Genomic DNA, 27,321 nt, shown 5'->3' on the forward strand with positions numbered 1-27,321 from the left:
TTGCTAAACAATGACTGCTCATCCCTTTCACTTTCATACTCGCCTATGAAAAATGCAAACATCTTTCAAACTCTTTCCAAAGCGTCCCTAAAAATTACGCATTCTCTTCTTGAGAGACAGTACGGTCGATGCCTGACAGCTGTCTTTGAACAGGCTGCTGAAGGAGTCACGCTCTTCCTTCCACCCATTCACAACCACTCCGCAGTGTAGAGAGAGAAAATACCAGGAAAACATGTCTGCACTTAGTAGGAAGATCATCAACACTACTTCAGCTCCGTCTGCCATTGGACCATACAGGTAAGAAAACTAAATCAGTAAATTGTCATGATATTCTATCTATAGCGACACGTGGGGTGCAGAAGCTAGATTTTCTTGCAGTTAGTCGGCCTACAGCTGAATGAATGGGAAACCAGTCAGTGTAAAGTCAAATATTTGATCGGGGGCGGGTCAAAGTATAAAGTTAACTCACCTGCTTGAGGCTCGAGCCCGTAAAACTCTCGTAAACAGTGCCAAAGGTTTTCTCTGTAAGCGGTGCAGTCTCAAATCTCTGTCAGACAGTAGACAGGCGCGATGGCAACACTTCGTCGACAAATCCCGTACACACCAAAAGCCCCTGTCAGACAGGGCATCTACAGGTAGGGGTGTAATTTCTCTAAAATATCTGTCAACTTCAGATAGGCGTGAACTTGCTGTCCAGAGAAAATAACTTTAATTTGTGTGTTTGCTTGATTAAAACCTACCTATCACGCTGAAGTTAAACTTATTTAGAAGTAATGATAACTCTCCAACCAGTGGCATGTTTTCTTCTTCATTAATGAATTCTTTGCCATCATTCATTCATTGGGCTACTACAGAAAGTGAGGGGTGTTCCTCCTCTAGCCAATTGGCTGCCAGTAGGTGGGGTTAGTTTGGCAGCATGGAAAGCAGCAGCCAAACTCCAGACTGTGTAGTAGAGCAGAGAATGAATAGATCCTTGACCTTGACACTAATAACCTTGACACTAAAAACTTGAGGAAGATTAGCAGACTGTTTACAACTTACATCTTGATACAAAACAGTTGTGACACACTTTTTCTGTCCACACTTTACCCTGATGTGTTTCCCTCACATGGATTTAAATTAAGTGTGTGTGTGTGTGTGTGTGTGTGTGTGTGCGTGTGCGTGTGCGTGTGTGTGTGTGTGTGTGTGCGTGTGTGCGTGTGCGTGTGTGTGTCACCTCCAGTCAGGCGGTGGTTGTGGACAGGACCATGTACATCTCTGGTCAGTTGGGGCTGGACGTGGCCTCTGGTCAGCTGGTAGACGGAGGGGTGCAGGCCCAGGCCAAACAGGTGAGACTCAGGGGCATCAATACAGTTAATATAGACTTACAGTATGGACCAATGACTGTAACATATATATATATATATATATATAGTATATATATATATGTGCTGTCTTGAGCCTTAATTTTCTCAAATTTGGATCTCTGGCTGAAAAAGTTTCAGGATCCCTTCCAAACTCTATAATGCCACTTTCTATACTCGTAACACAAAATTAAATTTAACTTAATTTTTTAGATTTTTCATATAGTGCTTTTCAAAAACAAAGTTCCTCACAACCAAAGAAAACATAAACAATTGACATATATCAGCAAAAATAAATGACAAACAAAGCAAAAAAAAAAAAAAGTTAAAATCACTAAAGCCAAAGAATCTGAAGTTTGTTTTAAACACTGACACTGACTAAATCTAAATAGACAAATTCCTCAGGCCTCGATTGAGTGGCTATGACATCTAAAAATCTGAGCAATTTATAAAGAAATATTTTGTATTGAAAATATGTGAATAAGCAGTTGATAGGCTGGGCGTCATGATGTCATTCCTCCCTCCCTCCTTCTCTTCCTTCAGGCTCTCATCAACATGGGGGAGATCCTGAAGGCTGCTGGTTGTGACTATGGCAATGGTGAGATCTCACCATTCTCACCACACCATTCATCATTTAAGCCGTCGGTCACACTGTTCATGAGTTTTGAATGTTCAAATCATACTCTCTGACAGAATACACCTTTCTGTTTCAGTGGTGAAGACCACTGTGCTGCTCGCAGATATAAATGACTTCAACAGTGTCAACGAGGTCTATAAGACATGTAAGTCAATACATTGGTTCTTTTTTTGTTTGTTTTTTTGCGACCAAATGTTTATTGAAATGAAAACACACAATTTACAACCAAAAGCACAACTTATTTGAGTTTAACAACAATAACAGAGGTACATACTGAAAAATGATGATAATAATAATAATAATTAGAAGAAAAAATAAAATAAAATGATCAATTTATAACAAATGCTATGATATTATAATCTACATACATAAAATCCACAAGGAACCAAATGCAGAAGGTAAACAGTAAGTAATACTTTGTTTTTTCATTTTGGAAAATAATTGAGGTGTTTGAAAATAATGGATGTGCACTTGGTTTGGTTTCCTAAGGGAATGGAAAAAAAAATTGTATTCTTAGAAAATGATTTGTACCAGTAGCCACATGAGGGCGCCCTTTGCCCATATGATAAAACCCCTAACGCACTGCAAAACCTGCCAGATTCACTTTACATAGCCCTGATTATTGTGCTCCTGTCACTTCATAAATAACATGACGTCATATCACATGCACGAAATTTACTGTTAGACATTCGGACATGAGTCACTGCTTGCTGTGTGACTGGGTTAAGGGCTCATTTTATATTATATCAAGCCTGTCAGTGTGGTGCAGTGCCCCATCAGCACTTCCTTCATATATATTTTATATATTATATGGCAGCAGGATTGTGATTAGTGATTAGTGATGCTGCTGAAGTGTCCTGGAGTAAGACACTGAATCCCTACCAGCTGACCCAGTGCTCCGTGGAGGGGGGGGGGCAAGATAAAAGACAAACTTCCCCTTCAGGGTATCAGTTGCAGTTCTCATCAGGGTTGGGGCCATTCATGAACTGAATTAAGAATGCATGGTTAATTCCAGTTGGATGGAGTTGGAATTGGAATGTCACCCAGCTCTATGGAAACAGAATTGGAATTGAATTGGAATGACAGGAAACAGAAGTGAATTCCATTAAATTCCACTTCTAAGAGAGGCTGTCTTGACTTGCTCAACATTATAAATCAAACATTATGAATCAAATAAAAGACAGTTAAACAAATCAAATACATAGTGTGTATCTATTACGATTACATCAAATACCTCCTGAAAGGTACCTTTAACATTTTATGATATTCAGTATTGATAATATATAACAGTATGTTTGATCTCAGATATGTGGTTAAAAAAAAAAAAAACATGGAATTTCAGTGAAGTAAATTCAACTTCATGAAATTCCAATTCAATCCCAATTCTGTTTCCTGTAGGTTTTATCAAATTCCAATTCCAATTCCTCAGTTGAATAGGAATTGATGAGTTCATTCATGAATTGACCCTGACTCTGACTCTCATATTGTCTTGGTTGACGGTCAAGTTTACATTCCCCCCAGTTCCTAGTGAAGAGCACCGTGGCTCATATTGCGTTCTGACATATCCCAGAAAATGACTGCTGACAGGGCGACGGGTCACCTGATCATCTCATCCAGTGCGCCCTGAAAGACGGGCTCCGTCAGCTGTTCCTACACTCCGTACGAACACAAGCCCCCGCTGTGCAGTCTGGGCATTTCCTCTTTGATCACGGCGGATAGGTGTAATGGAAGCTGAAGCGCCCAGTGCGTTGTAAGTGGACACCGGCGTGCAGGCGCACAGATGTAACCCAACCCCTCCCAGCCAGCCCCGCCATGCCGACCCGTGGCCCCCAAACTCTACTCCATAACCCTCCGCTGCAGGCGGGAACTCTCTCTGACCCTGGTGAGGAGGACTAGAGGAGAAGTGTCCAGTATGAGCCAAAGTCATGAGAGTTTTGATTACTCAGACTGGTGGGGAGACTCTCACTTTGCTGGGCGGGAAATTAACACCAACAGACAAATGCTGATAAGTTTTCACTGTGGCTGGAAAGTTTGTCTACTAGCAGCCACTGTGGCAGGTAACAAACCATAATTTTGAGGTTCATATCTATTCTAAATATTGACTTGTCTGGTAAAATATTAAGCGTCTGATGAATTTTAGATGTACCAGCTATTGCCAGTCAACAAAAAAAGTTTGCGTCCATTTTAGAATTGCTGATTATTACATGAGTTTTTGTGTGTGTGTGAGAGGTTTTTTGTATTTTTTATGTTCCCCCTGTCCTAATAGTTGCTATAATCATCAGCCTTTAAAGAAGAGTACCGCTGAATTTCAGCATTCAACTGTTATTTATAGGTCTTGGGTTCAATGTATATTAGTCAGCAATTGCTTTGGTTTCCTATAGCCAGAAGTAAGAGGCTGGAGTAATCTATACTGGTGCTTAGTAAAGATGAAAAGGTTGGCTGTGGCTTGTTTTCTGATTCAGAATTGATATCACTACTACAAAATAACAAATGTTTTTAGTGTGAAATCTCACATTTAGTTCAAAAGCTCAGCTCCTTTTCACTGTCAGTGCAACAGATCAACGCTGTACATCTTTCAGACATCACACTTCAGAGATTAGTCTCTCTGCTTGCTTGGTTTTAGAGAGAATTGTTGATACTCTTGAACATTTCTGTCCTAAACCATAAACCACGAGAATAACAGCAATCTTAAACAGAGTATTTCCCTCTAAAAGGTAGCCACTGTGAAAATACATCTAACTTAATATCTAATTCAGTAACTTGTGTGAATTACAAACACTCCATTTTTGTTGTAGGTCAAGTCAAGGATCATCAACAGAAACTTCAAGGAAATGAATACAAGTTCCAGTAACAGCTGGCTAATTTTGAAGTAGCCATAAAAATACCTTGTCAGTCCAAGTGGAAGTGTAATGTGTGTTTTTCCTCTTAGTTTTCAGCAGCAACTTCCCTGCCAGAGCTGCCTACCAAGTCGCTGCTCTCCCCAGAGTAAGCATTAAAAAAAAATACCTTTACATTACATACACTGCATATTCCTCATAAATACACATGGGGAGGTGGGAAAGCATTCTAACAAGGTAAACTCACTCTCTCTCTCTCTCTCTCTCTCTCTCTCTCTCTCTCTCTCTCTCTCTCTCTCTCTCTCTGTCTGTCTGTAGGGTGGACTGGTGGAAATCGAGGCAGTAGCTGCACTCGGCCCTCTGTCAGACTCCTGACTAGCCGGCCACATTACACACAAGTTGTAGTCGAACCATCAAGTGACCTTATAGTTCCACTGTAGGAACCTTCCACTGTTTTTTCCAGTTTACACATGAAAGACCAAACTAGGATGTTGTTCATTTTGTTTTTCCTTATATGCAGGATTGGAAATATACTTCCTTCTCCACTGGTCGCTCCAAAGAAAACTGATTGGTTTCCAGTGAACTTTAGAGTAAAAACACTTCATTCATCAGCATTTGGCTTGTGGCTCATATTAATTTCCCACCCTAGTTACAGGATAACCTTGATGAAGTGGGATTGTACCAGTATTACCAGTCCAACATTCACTGGCCACAGCGGACAGATGCAACGCCATATGAACTTGCTGTTTGTACTTCCTGGTTTGGTAGCTCATTTCGTTTTTGTGCCAGAGAAAAGCCAACCTACTTGAAAGGAGCTCTCGTTAATCAATAAATGCAGTAAAAGCTCAGATTGCAGAATGGTTATTCTCCCTAAAATGTCACATCCACTAAATGCAATTAGACATTTATATATGCAACAAAATACTTATAGATGTCATTTCATGGTGTGTTTTTTTTCCATTTCCTGATGTTTTACACCATATTACAGCTTTGATGAGTTTTCTTGCTTGAGAGAAATAATGACACAACAGAAACAACGAAGTGCTCTCACATGTTTACTCTTATCTCATGCATGCTCATCTGAAACTCATATTACTGACCAGAATCAGTTTGACAGTCCTCATTATGTGTAAGTCTACACACACAAACACACACACACCAGTCAGTTCCTTATATCCCTAGCTCCCTTACAAACATGGTCATAAAATCAAAGCCAATTACCCAAACAGAAATGTCATTTTAAGATCTAATCTACTTTGGCTTTGCTTTTCTTAAAACTATAATTTTGTAGAAAAGTACAGAATGGGTTCATGGGTTCAAGTTAGATTTCCTGATTTAATATGAGAAATATATGATGCTTCACAAAATGTGTAATATAGAATCTCTATACAGGTGATAAATAGATTGAAATTTCAGTTGCAATCGATCATTAAAGTTTTTCTCAAATGATTATATCCTCTTAAAATAAACACACCCAGTGCTATAGAACTTTCTCTATATACAGTTTTGCAAGCAGAAATCGCAGCCACACACCATCGTGAGAGGAAGAAGGCACAGTGATGACTGAGGGACCCGACTGAAAGTAGCTATCGCAGGTCTGCATCTTGGCAACAAGGTGATGTCTCTCACACACACACACCCCTCCACACACATTCACACACACATGCACACAGACAAGGTAGGACACTTCTGTTCAGCCATCCACATTAGTTGCACTTCACTGACTGGGAGCTGAAAGCACAAAGGGGGGAAACGTCTTAGTAATGTATAGATGTTGCCGTATGGATGTGGCTTTATATGTAATGTGTGAAACTACAGCGCTGCTCACCTGGTGTCTCATCTGTTTGGGGTTCTGATTGGGCAGCCGTGGCCTCAGCACTTCCTGATTATTGAGAGAGGGGGAGAGAGAGAAAGAGAGAGAGAGAGAGATTTGTCTATGTGAATACCAAGCATAATAACATTTAAGACCATTATAACAGACATGGAGTGAGTCTACACTAAAAAGTCCAAGGCAATAAAAGCTTCTTAAAACAGAAATGTCAACTGAAAGCAACACGACTTAATCCATGTCAATAATATACAAAGAAAAACACATTGATCACATTCAAATTCACCCAGATGTGTCACATCTGTCTCAAAACTTCTACAGTTATCCATCAGAGACTTGAGATTGTAGATTTTTTTTTTCCACCCCAACTGATCCAAAAACTGGAAGAGCTGCCATGTCCGCCGTGCTAATGTGACACTCGATGCCGTCTCTTCATTGGCTGTGAAACGGAGGCAGGGAGGCTCGGTGGGCCTGACATCATTCGTCGCCAGTGGCAGCCCTGTGTGTGTTGGCATGCTCTAGTTTCCCCGCGGACTCAGATTGCACCTTTGTGACACCCTGCCGACAACAAAGTGCTGGCAAGACAGACGGTGCATGCAGACGGTCCTGACCGGGGCTGTGGTCAAGCTTAAGCTGAGTGTGAGTCTGAGACCAAAGAGGGGTCGAGATCAAGTATAGGCCAAGATCAAAGAGAGGGAAATCTTTTCATGGTTATGGTACTTAATTGGTGGGATACACTAAACATTTTGTAACTAGACTGGACTGGATGACAGCCTAATACACTGGAGAAAATATGGATAATCAAATTTTCTTTAAATGTGTCAATTTTGTGCAATCAGTCAATCAAACTGGTCTTGACAGCTTGCTGTCAAAGAACAAAGAAAAAAAACGAATGCAATATAAGGAATAACCTTATATTTCTGCAATGTTTGTTACGTTGTTACATTGAATTAAATTGCATCATTAACCCGTTTTAAAACCAGATTTAAACCAGCAGACTCTCTGAAACAACAGCACAGCACTCTGAAACTGTTGGATGAAACTTCAATGTATTAAGTTATTTCCACAAACCCAACCAAAGAGTTTCAAATGTGACACTAACGGCACAGTTGCAGATTGGTGTATGTGCTGTATGAACTGAAGCAGGGTTGACACCTACACAACATGGCTCTTTCCTTGTAAAACTATCAGGGAGAGTTGAAGGACTGAAGGCTGGAGAATCACAGCTTCCCATCCTTGTTGAAACTAAAACTATAAGTAGACCATGACAATAGAAAAATAACATTTTTGGTGGGACTATATGGTGGTTATCCAGTGATGCAAAATAAATGTCACATTGCATAGAGGGTTGATTATGTTCCCAGTGTTTCTAAGCTTGACTACCTTGTCCCTCCTAGTTTAATGGCCTGCCTTACAGGGTAAAACATTTTGCATTGGACAGACAGGAAAATTAGTTAACATCATGAACTTATGGCCTGCCCGTCATTTGCATCATGAAGCAATAAGTGGGAATGATAGCAGCTGTTCTGTCGAGTCGCTCTCTGTACAGCACTTCCCTTTATAGATAATCACTTTGAGTCAAGTTTGGCTGGAGGCGTGGAGATTACATTATATTTCATCACTGTGCAGACCTTTCCCCCTAAAGTGTTCTCGAGGAAGGAGGTTACAGCATGGATTGCTATATTGCACACACTGTAAGTAAGAATTTGTTACTGCATCCGTCTGGGACACACAGTCTGTCACCAGAGGGTCAGGAGTGGAGCCTGTAAGCAGGCAGGGGTTCAGTGTCTGGTTCATGGACCCCACATGCCATTTGGTGAACACCTTACAAGTATCCTGAATGCATATTTGTTTAGTACGGGTGGTTGAAGAGTTTAAACCTATAAACCTGGTAAAGTTTATGCCATCCACTAACCACAGAGCTGTCTAGGCTCACCGAGCTTTAACACACTGGCTTGCAGTCAAATCATGCTAATTTTTTTTCTTGCTATCCCAATACATCATTATGTGCGCGCTATCATACAAGAAGCCTATCAGCTTAAGTCATACTTGATATTTGCATATGGCTTTCCCATGCCAGGTATTGAGCCCATGCAGGCTGCCTGGTCGAAAATCAAGAATCCTGACTGCTGGACTGGAATGACATTTCTAGAGTCACTTCAGTGAAGATGTCAACTCAAGTCAAGTTTATTTGTATACAATTACGGTCTCAAAGAGCTTCACAAACTCACATTTTAATGCAGTAAATGAAAAATTAAAAACATCTATCACTGGGATTAACAAACTTTTCAGCCACCAGGCTACCCTAACAACCGTTATACATGCATATACTGCTGAAGAAGAGAGGGGAAACTGTATATTCTAAACAGTTTTTAAATTTTTGCTGCTCTACTTCAATGAAAAGACCCTTCCTCCAAACAAGCATGAAACAATGCCACACTCTTAGAGGTTTATAAAGATTTTTCGAGTGCCATTTAATCACTGATCCTCATGAGATCCCTTTGTACTAACTAAATAATTGGCTGCGGGATCCATAAACACATGTCTGCGTCGTCTACCCCGGTGTGTTCATTAAAAGCCTAAGAAGTGTCTGTGTATTGGATACCGCCTGGTTACAGCCATTGTAATGGGACTGGGGAGGGTCTAGGGAAACACGGAGGGGACATTATTCACCTGGGCGCCCGTGTTCACTGGGTCACGGTGCAGAAGGCGGAGCGCCGCTCGGGTTACTGCTGGTCAATGGAACCATTTGTACATTGTGTCCTTAAGTAAGTTCCCGTCTCTCGTAGAGACACGCTAATATACTGTGACTGTTGTTTACTGCCGATTGTGGTAGCAGCTTTAGGCAGAGCAGTGAACTTTAATGACTCCAAACATAGATTAACCCTAAACGGTTTTTAATCCATGTCTGGAAAAGCAAAAAAAAGATATAGTATTCCACTGGAGAATCTCCGAAGGCTCACATATTTACAAAATGTTTTCTATTAGAATAAATGAGTTGACAGTGACTGCCAAGATACAACTTGTCAACAGAGGTTCCACAAAAAAGTAACTTGCCACCCCTCTTCACACATGCACACACACACACACACACAAAACCCCACATGCCACCTCAGTTGTACAATATTCTGGATGAGCGCCAAGACAGCACTTCACTGTAACAGTTAACACACACACACACACACACACACACACACACACACACACACACACACACACACACACACACACGCAGGTATGCAATTCCATCCTTATCAACTTTGTGAAGCGCTCAGTGAGTCTGATACATGTCACATGACCGTCACACAGTCACACAGTCACACAGTCAGGTGTTAGGAGATAGGGCATAGGAGAGAAAAATAGGAAGCAGTACAAAATGGATATAGGGCTTAGAGCCTCGTTAGGGCTTAGGTCCCAACTTGAGACTATTCATTCTACTTCACTATTCATTCTACCCAGCATGTTCAGAAGGAAAACAACATACAAAATATGTTTGTCTTCAGTCCATTATCTACTAAATATTTGTGTATCCTAAAAATCAGCCTCAAAATTCTGGTTTGTGAATGAAATTCCATTACTGGCCCAACATTTTGCTAGTTGAAATGTCACTGGCCTGCCACAATGCTGGTTTGCACTCCAACCTACCTTGATCCGGAGCTGCAGCCGCAGGCTCCGAGGAGCTAGCCCCCTCCGCGGCGCCGTCTGCTGCTGCCGGAGCTCCCTCGGGTGCTGCTGCCTCTGCAGGCGGGCTGGCCGCGGCCGCCTGGGCCTCCTCCCCTGCTGGTGGAGCTGCTGCGGGGCTTTCTGCAGGCTTGGCAGCTGCAGCAGCAGGTGTCTGGTCCGGGATAGTTTCACTGTCCTCAGCTGCTTTGCCAGTCTCATTGGCCGCCCCTATCAAGAACACAGGTATTATCAAAGCACTTTATCCAAGCAGACACAAAGATCTTGGAAATGGTCTTGGTCCTGAGTATTATGCTAAATGTCCTGCTTAAGTATCTGTAACACTTTGAAGTCTCCCACGTAGTTTACAGATATTAACTCTGTTGAATTCACTGTAGACCTACACTGAATCTAACAACTGCACAACTAAATAACTATATATTGTAATTTCAGTATAATCTATCCATGTATTATGTAATAATCTATTACTATCAAGTCTGCGTTTGTTGACAAGTGTTTCAGTGAAGAATAGCCAGCATGACAAAAATGAATAAAAATGAATGTGGCCACGCACATTTGTTTTATTATGTTACACTATACATGTACTGTATACTGTACTGGTGCTGTTCATGTAAGATTGGCTGTAATAAAGGGGAAAACATTTTCACTTTTAGGCAAGTGTTAAGTTCTATCACATTATGAAGCCATAGACCTACACAAACAATGTCTCACTATATCACAGTATGACACCAGGGTAAGGGTTAGTGTTTATTTTCCACTGGGGTCACCTATGCTAAACATGTGTACCCCCAAAGCACTGTAAGCTGCTTTGGGAAAAAAACCCTTCACCAAACGCATCTGTTATGAAAATGTCTCCCACTTCACCCCACGAATGGTTAACCTCATGGCAACACAGCACAACAGCAGCACTTTCTCCCGTGGCGGGTGGGGGGGTATTGTATGGTGACTGAGAGCCAACACAAACAAACACGCTCAGACCCAGTCAGGAACAACATCAGAAAACAAACACTAGAATTTCATTATTTAACTGAGTGAGAACCTGGAGCAATAATACTGAAGTCTTGGATTTCCCTCTTTTTTTTTTTAGTCCACCTTGTATTCATGCTGCCAATGTGATGCCAGCAAAGCGTGTGTAACTCCGAGCCACAATGACTCCTATCATTCATGTGATCTACGGCCAAACTGTATTTCTGGAACTATTATGGGTGCCACGCAACAATGAAAACAATTTAGGGACTATTGTACACTGTTCAGGCACCGTTTGAAGTGCTGTAGGCTTCATTTAGACTGTATGACTTTGGACCAGCTGGTAAGGATGAATCTACCACCTTCACACAAGACAGTTATCATAGCAAAAACACAATTAATATTTCACACATTTTAAGAGAATGCTGATACATTTATCTTGTGTTGGATTCATGTTTCATAGCATGTTTCAGAGCAGAGCGAGTGTGAAGATAAGAGGCAGATGCAGGCAAAACGGCCTCTGACCACAGGGATTGAACTCCAGTCTCTGATCACTGGACCATGCAAAGTTACCACATTTCACCCAAATGTAGAGGAGCAACAGGAGAGTGTGCGCAGTTCACTGGAAAACTCCCAAACGGCATTATACTAGATCAACTGCAGTTTGGTTGATTTAAGTGGGGAAAAAAATGTACGTTTACTCTTCTGTTACTTATCATAATCATGTAAAGGGAAGAATAAGGTGTGAATTAAAGCGCTTATATCTCAACTATGAATCTCCACACAGCTGACACATAATCTGAGTCTACACCAAGTGTTAATGATTATGTGTATTGTCACTAATACACATTTACAGCCTCCAACCTCACAGCTCATAGCTTCAAGAACAGGTAGGTGTGTGTTCCGCGATATCGTGATCACTTCCTTTTAGATCATGTTCCTGAACGATTTGCATTACAAATATTTGCATGGGATATATAAGTCTTCACCTTCAACCCATGTGCTGGGAGTGCGTTGCTTCAACCTTAGCTAATAAATGCGGGTGCTTGAAAAAGAGGGGCTATTGTTGGGAACATTTGACACCGAAAGTAATTGTGACAACTGTAATAAAACTGAGGAAGGGGACCGAAGATCTGCTTTTGGACATTACAATAGATACAGAAGTAATGTCTATTCTAGGGTCTATTCTAAAATGCAGAAGTTTACTTGATATTCATGACTCAATTTTCCTAACACAAATGATTGCATTCTTTAAAATGTTCCTAGGTAGGTGTTGGTCTAAAGCTAGCCAATAATTTCAACAATATGACATAAAGAGTTCTGTTTCATATTTGTAATAATTTAGGAAGAGAAAGTAAGTTCCATTTTTCAAACAGAGAACAGTCGACTTAAGAGTGACATTTTTTGAATGCTAAACTAACAAGTGTTACAAATGAATAAACCTTGGGTTAATAAATGCCATTCCTCTTCCTTGAGAGTGATGAGCGGCGCCGGACCGAGGAAAGGAGCCATATGCAAAATTAAGAAAAGGTCCCTGCCAAATTTCCATCTGACTTCTAAGACCATGATAAGGTGAACAACTTCATGTCAAACAGCCTGTTCAATTGGGGTGATAAACCTGGAGAGGGACATGAAAGAGCAGTCTGAAGCAATGCCATCACCAACTGACAATAACTATGTGATCATTTATTGAGCCTTGTGGGGAAATGCTCTTTTTGCTTGCCCCCGCCACAGGGAGGTCAGAGGTCAGATACACCATAGAGATTCAGTGTCTTGCTCAAAGACACTTCAGCATGGTTGGGTGCTTGAAGCTGAATCCTCCAGCTGAGAGGCAGTCTCTAACTCACTAAACCACGCTGCTGACCAGATTACACTGAATCAGGCTGTGATCTAGGCTTACTTTACTGTTACTGTGCTTACTGTGTATTTATGTGTCTCTTTGTGGTGCATATGTGTTTCCGTAGTTGTCTTTTCATGGCACAATTAGGCCTTGATATCCCTAAAAAGCATTGCAGAGGGAGAACGAGAGCAAGAGAGACAGATTCAGAGAGAATGAATTCAATCATCCAGTTATTCTTCAATTCTCTCAGATACTTAGTCTGAGAACATGTGGATTTGCTCAAATGAAACTTTGATGATCCCTGGGGGAAACTTGGGTAATTTCTCCAGGTGGTGTCCTGCTGCACAGATTAAGTCCCTAGTCATTCCTTAAATGCTGTCTATTTAAAGGGGGATGCTGCAAAACACACCCACAGGATCCAGTGTTGGGGGTTTACCTTGAAAGGTGTGCTAGTTTGCACCATAGCTGGCTATCTCTGACCCAGGACAAGAAAGGTAGTGTCCAGAGCAGCTTCTCCATTTCCTTTTGAAACCATAGACTGTCACCGAATCCCCCCTCTTGCCACTGTCTCTCTCTGGGAGGACAGAGCCACGAACCAGTGTGTTAAACAATGACAATAGACTTTCCCATGCTGTCATTGTGGATCTCTGGCTTGTTACAGTAAGGATCCCAGAGTCTATAAACCCATCATGTTGTTTAAAGAGAAAGATGCCAACGGTTATTTATATTTAGACTTTAACAGAATACTGTTCCCTATAATTAAATGGATGATGCAACACTATATGGAGGATGGCAGGGAACTTTTCCATGATGATGCCATTCCATCAGTATTACAAGCATAAGGTATATTATCCTAAGAAACAAACTACCACAAGACAGATTCATTTTATTAAAACATCCGATTTTAGTAATTATTTATAGGCATATTACATAAGCCTAGATAGTATCATGTATGCTGTAGGGACGGCCATTAGCATTGCACTGCCAACCCTGCTTGCCCATACTAAAAAAACTTTAAAACCTACATATACTTTAGAGAGTTTAGAGATATTTTCAAACTATGAAAAACCTGGCCGAAAATATATTTGTAGCCTACATGTAGACGACATTCACTCAAAATATATCTGGACACTGGAAACACATTTCTGCCTATGCACTGCTGACAACATACATCTGCAAATATTTCCGAGTAGGCCTGTATCCATATCTAGAACTAGTAAGTAGCCTAGATGGGCATTTAAAATACATTTCGAATGAATGTCATCTACATGAGCAAAACTTTTTTTTTTTTTTTTTACCGTTTGCGACATATTCTGAAGTAGGCTATGCATTTCATTTTTAATGTTGGGTTGCTTGAACTGACCTGTCGTGCTGGCTCCGTTGCTCTCCTCGGGCTTAGCGCTGGGTCGAGTCGTGTCTACCGCTGCAGTTTGGGAACTGGTGGAGCATCCCATCCTGTCTTCTGCACATAGAGGACTAGAGGCTAAACTTCAGAGTCGGAGGTGAGGAGAGGTGCCAGCTGCACTGGTGACGTCCCGCATAGACAGCGTCTCTGTAAACGGAGAGGACTCCAAATTATGGACAGCAAAACCCCTGGAGCAAAGCAGACCGGTCGTCAAATTCCTCTAGTCGCGTGCGTAATTGCGCATCCGTGGACTTCCCCCACGTAAAGAGGTGTGTTCAGGACCTTCAATGGTGGCAACAAGTTCCTAGACAGTTTGACACGCAGGTGAAATGTATAGGCTGGCGTGTGCTGTAGGATAGGCTGTTTCCAGGAGGCTGGCACAGGAGGAGAGATACATTATTCAGTCAGTGTGCAGGAGCCACCTATCGGGGCGGGGAAAGTGAACCGGTAACGCGCTCGTCTCCCCCAACGACTAGCCTACTGTCGATGTGCCCTTGGGCAAAATCCCTTAGTGCCCATGATTCACAATTATTAAAGTCTAACTCAGTGAGGATGCTTGGTTCACTTACCTTTTCCAGTCACAGATTAATTCTCCTTCTACTTATTAGTTCCATAATCCTCTACCTCGAAATCAGTGGAGCCCTTCACAGTATAAGTAAAGGTTCAAACCAGGCTAAATTCTCAGTGGCGAATCTTGAGTTTTGGGGGCCCTGGGCAAAGAGCATTCTTGGGGGCTCACTCACCCTATGCTGGCAGATAATCGGATAACAGACTGAGTCAATGAACAAACCTGTCCTTATGGCTACCACTTAAAAACATAAAACATTGGCTCACAAGATACTAAAACCTTATATTAATAACAGTACATGGGTAAAATTTGTATATTCATCTGCATGTCATCTCTCTCTCTCCCTGCCATGCCTGCCAGGTCCATGCGCTTCTGCTCAGTTGTTTGCATATAAACCTACAGCATACCACACTTTTTCATACATGTTTCAATTTGTTTTTCCTCCCAGGCAGCCATTTGTTTCCATGCATTTCCCTACCGTAGGAAAATCAACTTTCAGAGACTTGAAACTCGCTTTAGATAGGTAATCCATCAGTGAAGATCCTGCTTTGTGTGATAATTTAGTTGTGCTGGTGGGAAGCTCCGACGTCCGGGACTGCAGCAAATACTCGTAATTCCGATTATTTACAACATTACTTGAAGGCAGGATAAGACAATGGGAATCTTTCATAGATATTACACCAATAAAGAGGTTAAAATGTAACGAAAGCAACGACCAATCTGTTTAGATCAGTAACTGTAATGTGATTACTGAAATTGGAACAGTAATGCCTTACTTTACTCTGTTACAGGAAAAAGTAATGTGATTACAGTAACCCCCCAATACTGGTTGGCACATTTGGGTTGGAATCTTTCAAAGTAATTGGAATAAGGTTTTAGTCTTTTGTATTTTGGATCCCCAATTACTACGGTATTTAAAGTTGTTTTATATTTATGTGTTATCTGGCTGACTGCAATCTTGCCGATGCTTTGTGTTTTCCTAAAGAGGTAGCAATAAAGACAAGTTTGATCACTGAGTAGCCTACAGTCTATGGTATCCGATTATTTGCCAGCATAGGGGGGGAACCCAATGTTCTTTGCCCTAGGGTCCCCAAAACTCAAGATTCGCCACTGCTGGGGACATGTGAATATTGGTAACAGCAATTGTCTGGGAGCTGTGGCTTTATCCCTTGCACTCATTATTAGTTGCTTGCAATCTTATTTTGTATTGTAGCACTCATATCTGACTGGATAAGAGCGTCAACTAAATGCCTTGAATATGAAACAAATCAACCAATTCTTGGGTAGACAACATAGTTTTTTTTTTATTATTCAAAACATACAATAAAGTAAAACATTAATAAAAAATAAACAGCATATTAGTTAACCTGTATTTATTATTATTAGCCTAATATAGCCTGTATTTGTTTAATATTTTAGGCTACTGGGAGTTTTTTTTTATTTTTTATTTTGAAGTGATAAACTGATCCAGGATCCGCGGCGAGGAGTTCATTCTCCGAAATCCCCTCCTCTCGCGATATCATTGATTTTTTAGTGACGCGCTTGTCAGATTATTAGATCTACAAACCATCTGCAACGACTCACTTCTGCTATTTTTACCGCATTGTCAACAAACGTGTAATGCAAGGGTCAGTGATCCTGCGCAGCTCTCGTTCACGCAGAGCCACGAGAACAGGCAGATAGAAGCGCAATGCACGATGGGACTTCCTTTCTCTCCGAGGCCATATTGGCGTTAACTCACTGTAAGATGAGCTCTGAGTTTTTTGATTAAAACTTACCAGTATTTGACCAATTTTGCATTGTATTCTTATCTAAGGCTTAACGACACATTTGTCCTTTCATCCTCTCGCTTCCAGGTTGGCCGGATCGGACTAAACAGCAAAAATGGTCGCCGCAAAGAAAACGGTGAGTGGCCGTCCGTCGGCCCGGGTGCACGCGCTGCTGTAGGGCCAGGCTTCTGCTTCACGTGGAAACATGTTTCTGTCTGGGCCTGCTAGCAGTTTAGCTCTCTGAATAAACATGTTTATCACACTTGACATGTACACCCTTGTGTTGAACTGTCGCCACGTATTTGCATTGTGTCTTAATAAGGCGCATGTGGATGTTGTCGTCTCTCAATATATTTGTCTGTCCAGCTATTTGTGTATTCTGACATCTGCTAACGTTAGTAACGTTAGCCGGAATTGAGCTAATCTTGGCTAGCAAGTTCTAGCGGCACGTAAAAGGCAGCGATGTTAGTTTACTAACCTTCCCTACCTATGTAAGGACACATCTGTGCTCCTCGTGTCCTTTCATTCAAATGACAAACAAACTTCCTATTTTTAATATGTTGAAGGGAGTCAGCACATCGCCTGGACAGGCTCTAGCTAGCTAGCTAGCTTGTGTTTGCCAAACTAGTCCGACAGTACAAACTCAATCACTGACTTGATTATTTCTGGGTTTTTAGAAAAAGTCCATGGAGTCTATCAACTCCCGACTCCAGCTGGTCATGAAGAGCGGCAAGTACGTGCTGGGCTACAAGCAGTCCCAGAAGATGATCCGCCAGGGGAAAGCCAAGCTGGTCATCCTGGCCAACAACTGCCCTGCCCTCAGGTATCTAGTTCAGGGCTTCCTCTGCATCAGTAATGCTGCAAAGAATAAAGTTATTCTATTTGATCCTTAAGTTAATATAGGCAAAAGATTTAGGTGCAATGACATTTGTAGTGCAGAGGGTTTCAGCCAGTAGACCCTGGATCTTGGATGTTGACCTTTTTGTGGGTGGTTGACGGTACTAATATTGGGACCAAAGATCATAATCTTATTGGAAAATGGGGGGGGTGGGGGGTGATATGCAGTTGTTTACATCTGATTACATTGTTTACAATGACTGCATGTACATTTTAATTAATATGGAGTAATACACTGGATAATGGCTGCCTAATGTAGGGACAAACTGCATAATTTTGCCCATCATTGTCATCAAAGGTTTGCATAATGAATTTAAGGATTTTCAGTGCAGCAAGACGCATGCAAACCATTGACACTGATTACATCATGTTCACAGCTTGATGAAGCTTGGTTTGAGTATCAAGTGGTTAGCATGCTGTGTTTTGTCAGGCAGTCAGTTTGCTTGCATGCCAGACATTGACCAATTCATGAAAAGCACAAGAGTGCTCATATTCCCTGATATGACACAGCTGACCACTGGTCTGCCCCATATTTTTGTCAGTGATCAAAACTCAGTTTGCATCTACACTTGGCCCAAGAGATGCGTGCCTGGCCTCTGTCAACATGTCAAAATATAAACTGGGCGGTGTGAAAGGGAAGAGTAATTAATTTCTGTTCAGAGGACTGCAGGGTAACACTACTTTTAGGTGAGAATAATTGCACTTTGAAAGTAACTTCCTTAATACTGCTCAGGTCAGGATGACATTTTGAGTGCCCGTAAGGTAATGCAGTAACAAACCTATAGCAATTGGGATTATGTACTTATGATAGTTAGACTTGCATTACACATAATACAGGTTACTATCTGATTTGTTGCACATCATTGATTTGAATGAGGTTCAGTGTCAAAGTAGACCAGTCAGCACCTTTTGATTTGGATCCCCCGTGTCTCGTCAGATTCACCAGTCAGCCATTATTGACACAGAGTTCCTGTCGTGCTGTGTTGTCTCTCACACCTCTCCTGCCTCTTTCCCCTGTCCAGGAAGTCTGAGATCGAGTACTACGCCATGCTGGCCAAGACTGGCGTCCACCACTACAGTGGAAACAACATTGAGCTTGGCACAGCCTGCGGCAAATACTACAGGGTGTGCACACTGGCGATCATTGACCCTGGTGAGTTGACGTCTCCCTTCCTGTGGTACCGTTGTTTCCCAAGCTGTTCTGCAACACCACACACCGTCAGCCATTCCTTTGGCTCTGCACAGCTGATTCAGTAGTGCTGGTCTGTTAGATGATCAGTGTTGTCCAGCACACAAAGGTTCAGCTCATCAGAGTGAGACCCAGTCAACAAATAACGCAGGGAAAATCTCTGAATTGGCCTTAATTGTGGTTTGGGAATCGCTGGTTTACCTGGGGTTTGTTTCAACTGTTTGATTTTATATTTTTTACTCCCGGCCCCTGTCGTTCCCTCTCTGCGAATTTATGCGCCTGTTGGATCTGCTCACTAAAGTGATCCAGTTCAGGACTAGTGGTTCGCTAGATGAGAGCCAGTTGGAGTGCTTGGTTGAGCTGACAGTACTGTCTGGCCAGTTCACGAATGCTCCGTTGGAGACATTTACCCTCATAATGGCAACTCTGTATTCATGTATTTATTTTAAAAATAATTAGTGACCATAATTGTTCTGTATCTGTTGGAATATATTAATTTTTACCCAGCTGACTGTCCCTCTCTCCTCCTCCAGGTGATTCTGACATCATCAGGAGCATGCCTGATCAGCAGCAGCCTCCTCAGTAGAGTCGTTCCCCCCGTTGTTATAAATAAAGTTGGTTGAAATACTACCTGTGGCTGTCATTTCATCTTTGATCAGTTGCCTGCACAAGAACTTGGGACAGGATTTTACTTACAATGCTGTCTTTAAATGTTTTTTTTTTTTTTATATATATACTGTATATTTAGAAGGAATTACATAAAAATAGTAGACAAACTTCCTGGTTCTCTAATGAAATTAATGGATGGCCTTGAAAGGACTTAATTTTTAAAAAATGTAAATAGCACCCAAATTCATTAGTATGCCTCAGCTCTCAACACTTCCCATCCTGAGGAAACCCTGGGATGAGATCTGCAGGTTTAAAATGAAGGATTTCACCAGGATTTCTTGACTTTATAAGATCACAATTAATAAATTATGCTATTATGTCTGATTCTGACCAATGTCATGTCTTGCCCCAAAACATGCCTTGAATTTCACAGGACCTTGAAAGTCATTTAAAAAATCATTCCTTGAATTTGATGTTCAAGGTAGTGTGGGAACCCTGTCTTTGCTTCAGAGCCCGATTCATCCACAAGAGAGCACCAGTGTCCTGTCTGACGGTCTTGGATAAGGTTAACCTGATTAGTCCAAGCATGTTTAAGGTCGAGGAGAGGGATTTCCCCCGATCTTGGCAAATCTGTTCACATGATGAGCCTGTCAGCAGAATCGTTCTCCATGGTAACAGTTATGGAATTCAACTGATTGATTTGAACAAAGCTCTAGACTGGTGTGAGAAAGCCTGACAGGATTTTGCAGTTATGCAAACCAACACGATGCGCCCAACTGTTAATACATCTCACCATGTGCATGTCAAAATTATGCAACCGCTGATCTTTTGTAAGGGTTTTTCTCATTTACATAAACCATGGGGATGACCGTCCGCAGTATCGGCTGCAGCCTGTTGACTGTAATCGAGTAAGGACAGGCTCCTTTCAGAGGTATTAAAAGCTTTACTGGGTTATGGTTGTCCCGGATGGTTGCACATAGATGTCCTCAGAATCAGATGTCTTGGCAAGGACTGAGAAGTGTGTTCTGTACTGCCCAGCAGTGTGGTTGGCTTGTCCAAAAATGAACAGATGGCTGTAGGTTTGCTGCTGATCAGCAGGGCTTGTTAAAATGTTTCAGCCCCAGACTCCCCAAAAACACACAGAGTCCGCCTGGGATCCAGGCTCATTAAAATGTTCTCATGTTGTGTTGGGAGCCACCAGAGACACGCCCATGACCCATTTTGGGTCCTAAACTATTAGTTTAACAAAAACTGCTACAGTCATCCTCAAATGTTTACACATTGGTCTGTAATTTAGCTCAAATGGAAGGATGGTGAATACCTAAGACTTTTTGTAGATGACATAAAAAAAATCAAAGTAATTGTACTTAATATGGATAAAATAGACAAATGAGGTGTCTCCTTCCTTAAGACATTGAAACCAGGAGTCAGAAAATCAAAATTCAAAGTCAAAATTAAAAAAAAATTCATTCCATATTAAGAAACTTACTTTTATTTTTATTTTTAAAGCAATCAAGTGTTAAATGCGAAGTGCTTCCAGATATAGATGTTTTTGAAGGGATAATGACTCACCCAAGTACTGTCCATATTTACTGGTGACATTTGTCCTTTGTTTTAGTTTTAGGAAGCTAAATTGAGACCTGGTGCATCAGCTGCCAAGCAAAAAAAAATATTCAGACTAAAATGGAAAGTCAATAATATGCCACAAATTACTAATGGCAGAGTAGCAGAGTGTGATCTGTAAAAATCAGTAGGAACCTTGTGATAACCATTACCCACAAGCTATGTGCCATTCAAATACTTTGTGTGGATATGGAGCTGCTTCAGTTCTCAGAGTGTCACATCTACCACAGTGTAACCTCTTATTTAATAGTATCTGTCGGACATTCGTTGGCAGGCAGAGGACTCGCAGCCTGTGTGTGGTGTGAATGGCATGCCGGAGCTCTTGCCAGCACAAGTGACATTTGTTACATTTATAACTCCAGAGAAGGATTAGTAGAAAGATACACTTAAGTCGTCCTTGAAGCAGTAATGGATATTTGTGTTTTCACCTCCACTCAGAGGCCCACATGCAGCTATGAATTATACAGACGTCACAGTGCAGCCACAAATCTGCTCCTCAGCGCCTTGCTGAAGAGCACTTTGGTAGTGCGAATGGGTAAAGCAGATAAGCCATTAGCTACTCTGGGTGTTACAGGCATTGTGGAAGAAAAATTTAACATACATGTATGAACAGCTGAACTGGTCATGATGAATGGTCACCTCACTGTAACCCTTGTGCCATAACTTACTGTGCCCGAGGTCTTGTTATCAGAGTGGCTCCTGGATGTCCCCGAGATGTCTGTGGAAGCCCTGACTTATCTGTTCTAATGTCAGCACACCCTGTACATCCTTGGAAGATACGGTACATAAAGGACTGGTCTTTCTATTCCTCTTGGAAGAAGTGTATGTAGCCTCTGAGCTGTGTGCATCTCTTCCTCTCATGAGACTCCTACTAATAAATATATATTCAAATTAGACGAACCTCTGACTCAAGAACTTTTTCCTCAATAGGCATTGAACCAGCAACCTTTTGGCTACACACACTGTGCCCGAGACAACAGCTCTCTCTATAGGCCTTTCTTTCTCAAAGCAAAGTGAATTTGCACGGGTCATATCAAATGCAACAATCATTAAGCAGCAGTGCCTGGGAAACTGAATACCAACAGTAGATTGTGTCTTCTGCAGTCACCTACACTGAAAAGTTAACTTCTCTGTTAGATCTGAATATATTATCTGAAATGCCGTTCATATGCTGTCCTGCCCTATATTTGATCCTAGATTTTATTTAAGAAAACATTTTGATGATTTTGGAAAGGGAAGCTCAAGCAACACACTTCCCCTCTCCAACAGGCATTTCAGGAATGAAGAAAAACAGCCTTATTTTCAGATTAACAGTCATATATACAGTGGAATTTCAGCTGGTTTCATTGAAATTTACTGAGCACATAGGGGACCATGTAAAAAAAAATCTAACAACACCAACATTGACATTGTGGGGTCTCTACATGACAGCAGTATATTTCCTATTTCCTTTGTATTTATTTCATTGAGTCTCTTTCATGCAACGGTCATATTTGCAATTTCAGACAAAATCAGTGGGTGAATCACCACTAAACCACGTGGTCTTGATCCCTGCAGGAGAATGCCAAGTTGTCAAGATTAGAAGCCACAGATTTATTTTTTTTTGCCCAAGATTGAAACCCTGGCCTCCCTGCAGGGAGCGGTTCATCCACACAGAGATAGAGATATAAGCCCTCCATCATCCATTGAGTGGTTTGGCCCAGTTTTTCCACTCATTGCCTCCCTAAGCCGTTTTCTTGATTCCCAATTAAATCGAATGAAATCATCCCATATGATCTGAACACGTGCCGTAGACGCCCCACGCCAAATGAGGGCAATACCTAACGGGACAGAAGGCTAGCAGAATGAAGTTGAATTAACAACTGTGGACAACCTGAATTAAAGCTCTTGTAGTATTCTTGTTGTTTTGGAGAGTATTGACATTCCCTTCAGTTATTTCTGGGTAATTTTCTGGTCTACAGAATTGTTATAAAATGCAATTATTTGTGATTTTTTGGTTGATTTCTGTATTCTGTAAATTCTATACAGTTACATACAATTCCCAAACAGATTCCTTCACACACATTTCTTCATTTTCAGTAGAAAATCAGTCCAAAAATCAACAAAATGGGCAAATGGAGTTTTGGAGTCATGGAGTTTTAATACTTTTTGAAGCAACTGTATGGTTTAGTTTAGTATTGGACTTTTTTTTATTTTTTTTTTACCATGAACATAAACTGACTGGTATGTGACATTGATTATTCCTCAGTCAGTGGGCTTAATATTCTCCCACAGTGACAGAGTGACATTATTGATCATGAACTGCTTTCATTGTCTCTAGGCAATGTCAGATCAGCACAGGCAGATGGAAAATAAAGTTGGACTCTATTTTGGACAGTATAGTCCATGCAGTCTTAGTTTATTATGCTGATGAAATATATTTAGTAGGTGTATTGCTGGGCAATGTGACTCTAAGCTTGTGTTAATCTGTCATAGTCATTAATCTGTCATAGTCAGTTATTTATAATATCTTATTATGAGGCACTGCATGTAGTGAGTTATTTTTGACAGTCTGTTTCAAGGTAAAAATGTTTGTACCCCTTGAAATTTCCATAAGAGTTCTGCTGTAAATTGTATCCAGGTCAAACAAACTACATGTCCTCTCTCGGAAATATCACCCCTTGTTGAAGCTCATGTTTTTGTCCAGCCGAAGCAGTATCCTCTTACAATAACAGCGCTGACCTGTGTTTGACAAGCATTTCAGCAAGAAAAGAGACAGCGTGTGACCTACTTGTTTTATTCCCCTGTCCCAGTGGCAGAAAGTAGGTGAGCGTGTCTGGTCCCGTCAGACCCAAGGTAATGCCAGCCTCCATTTTGATGCAGGGAAGCCAGCCGGGTAAATCCTTGCTGATCCGCCAGCTCCATCGTCCCGTCCCGCTGGGTGAGGGAGAGTGAAGCCTCGGAGGGCGGCGGGACACGTGCGGATCAGCTTGACCCCTCTCTCTTAAACAGTTGCAATCTTGAAACCCGACTTTTGGAATCAGCCTGTGGTGAGACAGTCTCAAGAGCGACCTGGTGGAATTTGGGAATTAATTGCGCTGATGCTCTAAATACTTATTATTCAGAGCAGCATCATTTAGAGCCGTTACTGGTTGTAGGTATGGAGAAAATGAACAGTTGTTGTGTACTGTTGATACTATGTGAATAATGGAGGGAATGTGATTAATGTAATGCCAAAATTAAAATGAAAGAAACTCCCACATTAACCCTCCATGCTGTGAAGGGTTCTGGCAGTTCGGTACTGAAGTGGGCATGGAGTGAATCCAATCATCCCTTAGTGGGCTAGGCAAATTGTTTATCACCGCTAACATAATGGTGCTTACTTTCAGCCCATGATGCATTTCTTTTTTCAAGTGAGCTGTGGTTTCCAGGGTGGCAATTCCCCTAATCATCAAGACACAAATGGACCCCCCAGTTGTTTAAAGATGATGCCGCATGCCAAATATCCAGATGGTCCAATTTATGAAAGATTCTTAAACAGACTCAGCAGCCTCTTAGAATATTTATGTTGGTAGTGACTGGTAAAGAACAAGTAGTATGATAAAATAAGTGGACTAAAAAGCATCCAACCCCATTACAGAGCCATCACCACCAAAAGAAGTCTTCATGCTGAATGTGTGCAATCCTTTCACATATGCATTTTATGACTATGATGCAGTTCTCTGGGTCATGCATGGCTACTTCACCAATTTACCAACGACAGCAGCTTAAAAACAAATGGATAAATGAATAAGCAAATCCAACAGATACCGCTTGAGGTTTTTATTATTCAGAAATGAAGAAGACATGAGCCCATGCAGATCCAACAAGGGGATGTGTGTGACAAGTCAAGAATGAATGGACAGCGATGGAGAACAGTCTTAAGTAATTCTAATGAAATGAGGCATCGGCCATCCCTGGTCCAGATGTAAGTCTTTGCTTTAAACCCCCACCGCACCGCACGGCCTACATCCCCGCTGAGCAGGAGCCTCGGTTGAAATTCACCTCCAATCACATCAGAAACTGTTTCAGTCACATTACACTACAAACATGAAATGTTGAGACACTCGTTTCCTTCATAGTTTTGAAGCTTGCGTCAACCAAACCAGGGCGTCCGATAACATTAGAACCACTTGCATGGCGAGAGGCCGCTACAGCATGTCGTGGTAAAAATAAAACACAAATACACCAAATAGCTTCCAATGATCTCACATTGACTTTAAAGTGCAATTTCGTCTTAAGTTTTGTTCATTGTTGGATTTGCAGAAGCAGTGGTCATAATTCACACAGGGACACTGATGAAGGGGCCGACAAATGGCTACATTATGAACTACAGTATTAGTATCAAATGGAATTCTACTTAATGGTACTTGTATTTTCTAAGTCTAATGAGTTGTTGAGTGCACTGTTGCATAGCTTTTTGACAGATAAAAAGAAACTTTGATTTAATGTTTTTTTTTTCTGTTGATAGCAAACTACTTGGAGATTAATGAAAAGACTGGGATAGTATATCTAATCTTATTTGTCCCATAGTTATTTTTCACAATGCTTAATCTATTGCCAAAATAGTTCTAGGCAAAAGACAAGCATTTGCACTTTCTTTAACTATACATTTAACTTGTGCTACTATGCTATGCTAAATCAAAGCTTTAGATTCCCATCCATGTCAATTCAAAAGCTCACCAGCACAGAAATATACCAAAATGATATCACTGCATGTGCAAAAGAAATCTTCCTACATACAAAGGACCTAGGAGTAACATGATAACCTCACGCATAGCAAACACACACACTCTCTGCACGTACAGCAGCATGACACGCCATCTTTGTAGGAAAATGCCCTCAGTCCAGCTAAGTTAGCTCAACTAAAAACATCAGATTATACTCCATTATCCAAGTAAAAAAAGACACACAGTCGACGCTGTTGCAACTACAACTCGACGGTACACAAGACAGATGTCAAATGTCTCAAATGAAACATTTTCACACACCAACGATTACATATTTATATTTTACGTGTATTGCCTTGAGTGTGTTTGGGTGTACATTGTAAATCTGTAGTGTGTGAACGCATGTATAAAACAATTTGTGTTTGTGATTAAGTGCTTTATCGCATAAAGATTACATAGGTGCCAGTCTTTCAAATCCTTTGAGATCTTGGAACAGGATAGGAGGGCAAACTGGAACAGACTGCGATTGCAATCAATGGGTGAACAAGTTTTTCAATGGCAATCAATGGGTTACAGGTTTACAGACATTGTGTTACATGGATACAAAAGGAAGACGTCGTAGTGGTTATTGGTCAAGGAACCCTTTTCAAGATCTTCCATTTCCTGCAGCACGTGCTACATGGTTACACAGATGAGTATTCTATCACAACAGGACGTCCTTTCACTATTCAATTCTTTTTCTCTTCATTTTTACTGTTATACAAAAAAGTCATACAAAAATACCCCCGACGTTACATTCAATGAGGGAATTCTTCAATTTCTGGAAAAAGTGCTCTTGCATAACCGATCATGTATATCGCTTTCCTTCTCTCTCTCTGTCTCTATTTCTCTGACGTTTTTCAGGTAGTTTGTTTCTCGACAAGACCACAAGGGAGATTCACAGTATCGGGATTAACAGTTGGTGGCCAGACAGGTGCGCGTTTCAATCACGGAAAAGTGCAAATTAAATTGGGGCAGGGCGGGCAGGGTGTGCGGGAGTTTAGATGACACTTACGCCGCGTTGCCAGGGGACAGCAGCTGCCGAGAGGAAGGGTTGGGGGGTGGGACTGCGATATTGTCCTTGTAAGGGACGAGAGGAGAGGACATCACATATCACAATAGCTGGGGGAGGGGGGAGGAAGAGGAAGAGGTCAGAGTAGACGGCAATACTGGCTCAGAGTTGCCCTAATCTAATCTGGAGTTGGACTGTCATCCCAACGTTTACCTCTAGTGGGGGGAGGGATCACAAATCCTGAAACCAGCCTCTAAGACATTTAGACTCGTTTTTCAACACGTCTTGGCCAGCGTTGGGGTCCTAGTGTCGGAGAGAGATGTGGTAGGTGGGTGGGGGGAGATGAGCGGCAGGGTTTCGGGGTGTAGGGTCCAGCGGCGAGGGAGTCTC

The 27,321-nt window shown here is 41.5% G+C and overlaps 3 protein-coding genes across 4 annotated transcripts; 2 read left to right on the top strand and 1 right to left on the bottom strand.

Annotated features, from left to right (window-relative positions):
• Positions 1-175: 175 nt before the first annotated feature.
• rida (reactive intermediate imine deaminase A homolog) lies at positions 176-5,634 on the top strand. 2 transcript variants are annotated; one of them, XM_071522107.1, is made up of 6 exons: positions 176-297; positions 1,223-1,328; positions 1,887-1,941; positions 2,057-2,125; positions 4,910-4,965; positions 5,136-5,634. In XM_071522107.1, the coding sequence occupies exons 1-6, from the start codon at positions 233-235 to the stop codon at positions 5,190-5,192; spliced, it is 408 nt and encodes a 135-aa protein (XP_071378208.1). In that variant the 5' UTR covers positions 176-232; the 3' UTR covers positions 5,193-5,634. The 2 variants fall into 2 exon arrangements, with proteins under 2 accessions (XP_071378208.1, XP_071378209.1); XM_071522108.1 differs by lacking the exon at positions 176-297 and adding an exon at positions 571-635.
• A 231-nt stretch (positions 5,635-5,865) lies between these two features.
• Positions 5,866-14,837, bottom strand: LOC139646173 (testis-specific gene A8 protein). The gene is made up of 4 exons (XM_071522109.1): positions 14,496-14,837; positions 10,291-10,536; positions 6,646-6,699; positions 5,866-6,548 (listed from the first exon to the last, which is right to left on the bottom strand). Exons 1-4 carry the CDS (start codon positions 14,584-14,586, stop codon positions 6,535-6,537), a joined length of 405 nt encoding a protein of 134 aa, XP_071378210.1. The 5' UTR covers positions 14,587-14,837; the 3' UTR covers positions 5,866-6,534.
• A 1,952-nt stretch (positions 14,838-16,789) lies between these two features.
• On the top strand, positions 16,790-19,590 carry rpl30 (ribosomal protein L30). The gene is made up of 5 exons (XM_071522111.1): positions 16,790-16,847; positions 16,962-17,010; positions 17,552-17,697; positions 18,794-18,924; positions 19,494-19,590. Exons 2-5 carry the CDS (start codon positions 16,990-16,992, stop codon positions 19,544-19,546), a joined length of 351 nt encoding a protein of 116 aa, XP_071378212.1. The 5' UTR covers positions 16,790-16,847; positions 16,962-16,989; the 3' UTR covers positions 19,547-19,590.
• The last annotated feature ends 7,731 nt before the right edge of the window (positions 19,591-27,321 follow it).

The sequence above is a fragment of the Centroberyx affinis genome, unplaced genomic scaffold (genome assembly GCF_046629955.1).
Source record: "Centroberyx affinis isolate AG114_WGS23_722 - 3 ecotype Tasmania unplaced genomic scaffold, CSIRO-AGI_Caff_v1 ptg000952l_1, whole genome shotgun sequence".
Classification (NCBI taxonomy): Eukaryota; Metazoa; Chordata; class Actinopteri; order Beryciformes; family Berycidae; genus Centroberyx; species Centroberyx affinis.

Bases quoted from the DNA above. Each gene is read 5' to 3' on its own strand.
- rida (XM_071522107.1), top strand. From the start codon at position 233: ATGTCTGCACTTAGTAGGAAGATCATCAACACTACTTCAGCTCCGTCT. The intron at 1,329-1,886 runs GTGAGACTCAGG...CTCTTCCTTCAG, and splicing joins TGCAGGCCCAGGCCAAACAG to GCTCTCATCAACATGGGGGA. The intron at 4,966-5,135 runs GTAAGCATTAAA...GTCTGTCTGTAG, and splicing joins AAGTCGCTGCTCTCCCCAGA to GGTGGACTGGTGGAAATCGA.
- LOC139646173 (XM_071522109.1), bottom strand. From the start codon at position 14,586: ATGGGATGCTCCACCAGTTCCCAAACTGCAGCGGTAGACACGACTCGA. The intron at 10,537-14,495 runs GTCAGTTCAAGC...TGTTCTTGATAG, and splicing joins CAACGGAGCCAGCACGACAG to GGGCGGCCAATGAGACTGGC. The intron at 6,700-10,290 runs GTAGGTTGGAGT...CTCAATAATCAG, and splicing joins GGCTGCAGCTCCGGATCAAG to GAAGTGCTGAGGCCACGGCT.
- rpl30 (XM_071522111.1), top strand. From the start codon at position 16,990: ATGGTCGCCGCAAAGAAAACG. The intron at 17,011-17,551 runs GTGAGTGGCCGT...CTGGGTTTTTAG, and splicing joins TGGTCGCCGCAAAGAAAACG to AAAAAGTCCATGGAGTCTAT. The intron at 18,925-19,493 runs GTGAGTTGACGT...CTCCTCCTCCAG, and splicing joins ACTGGCGATCATTGACCCTG to GTGATTCTGACATCATCAGG.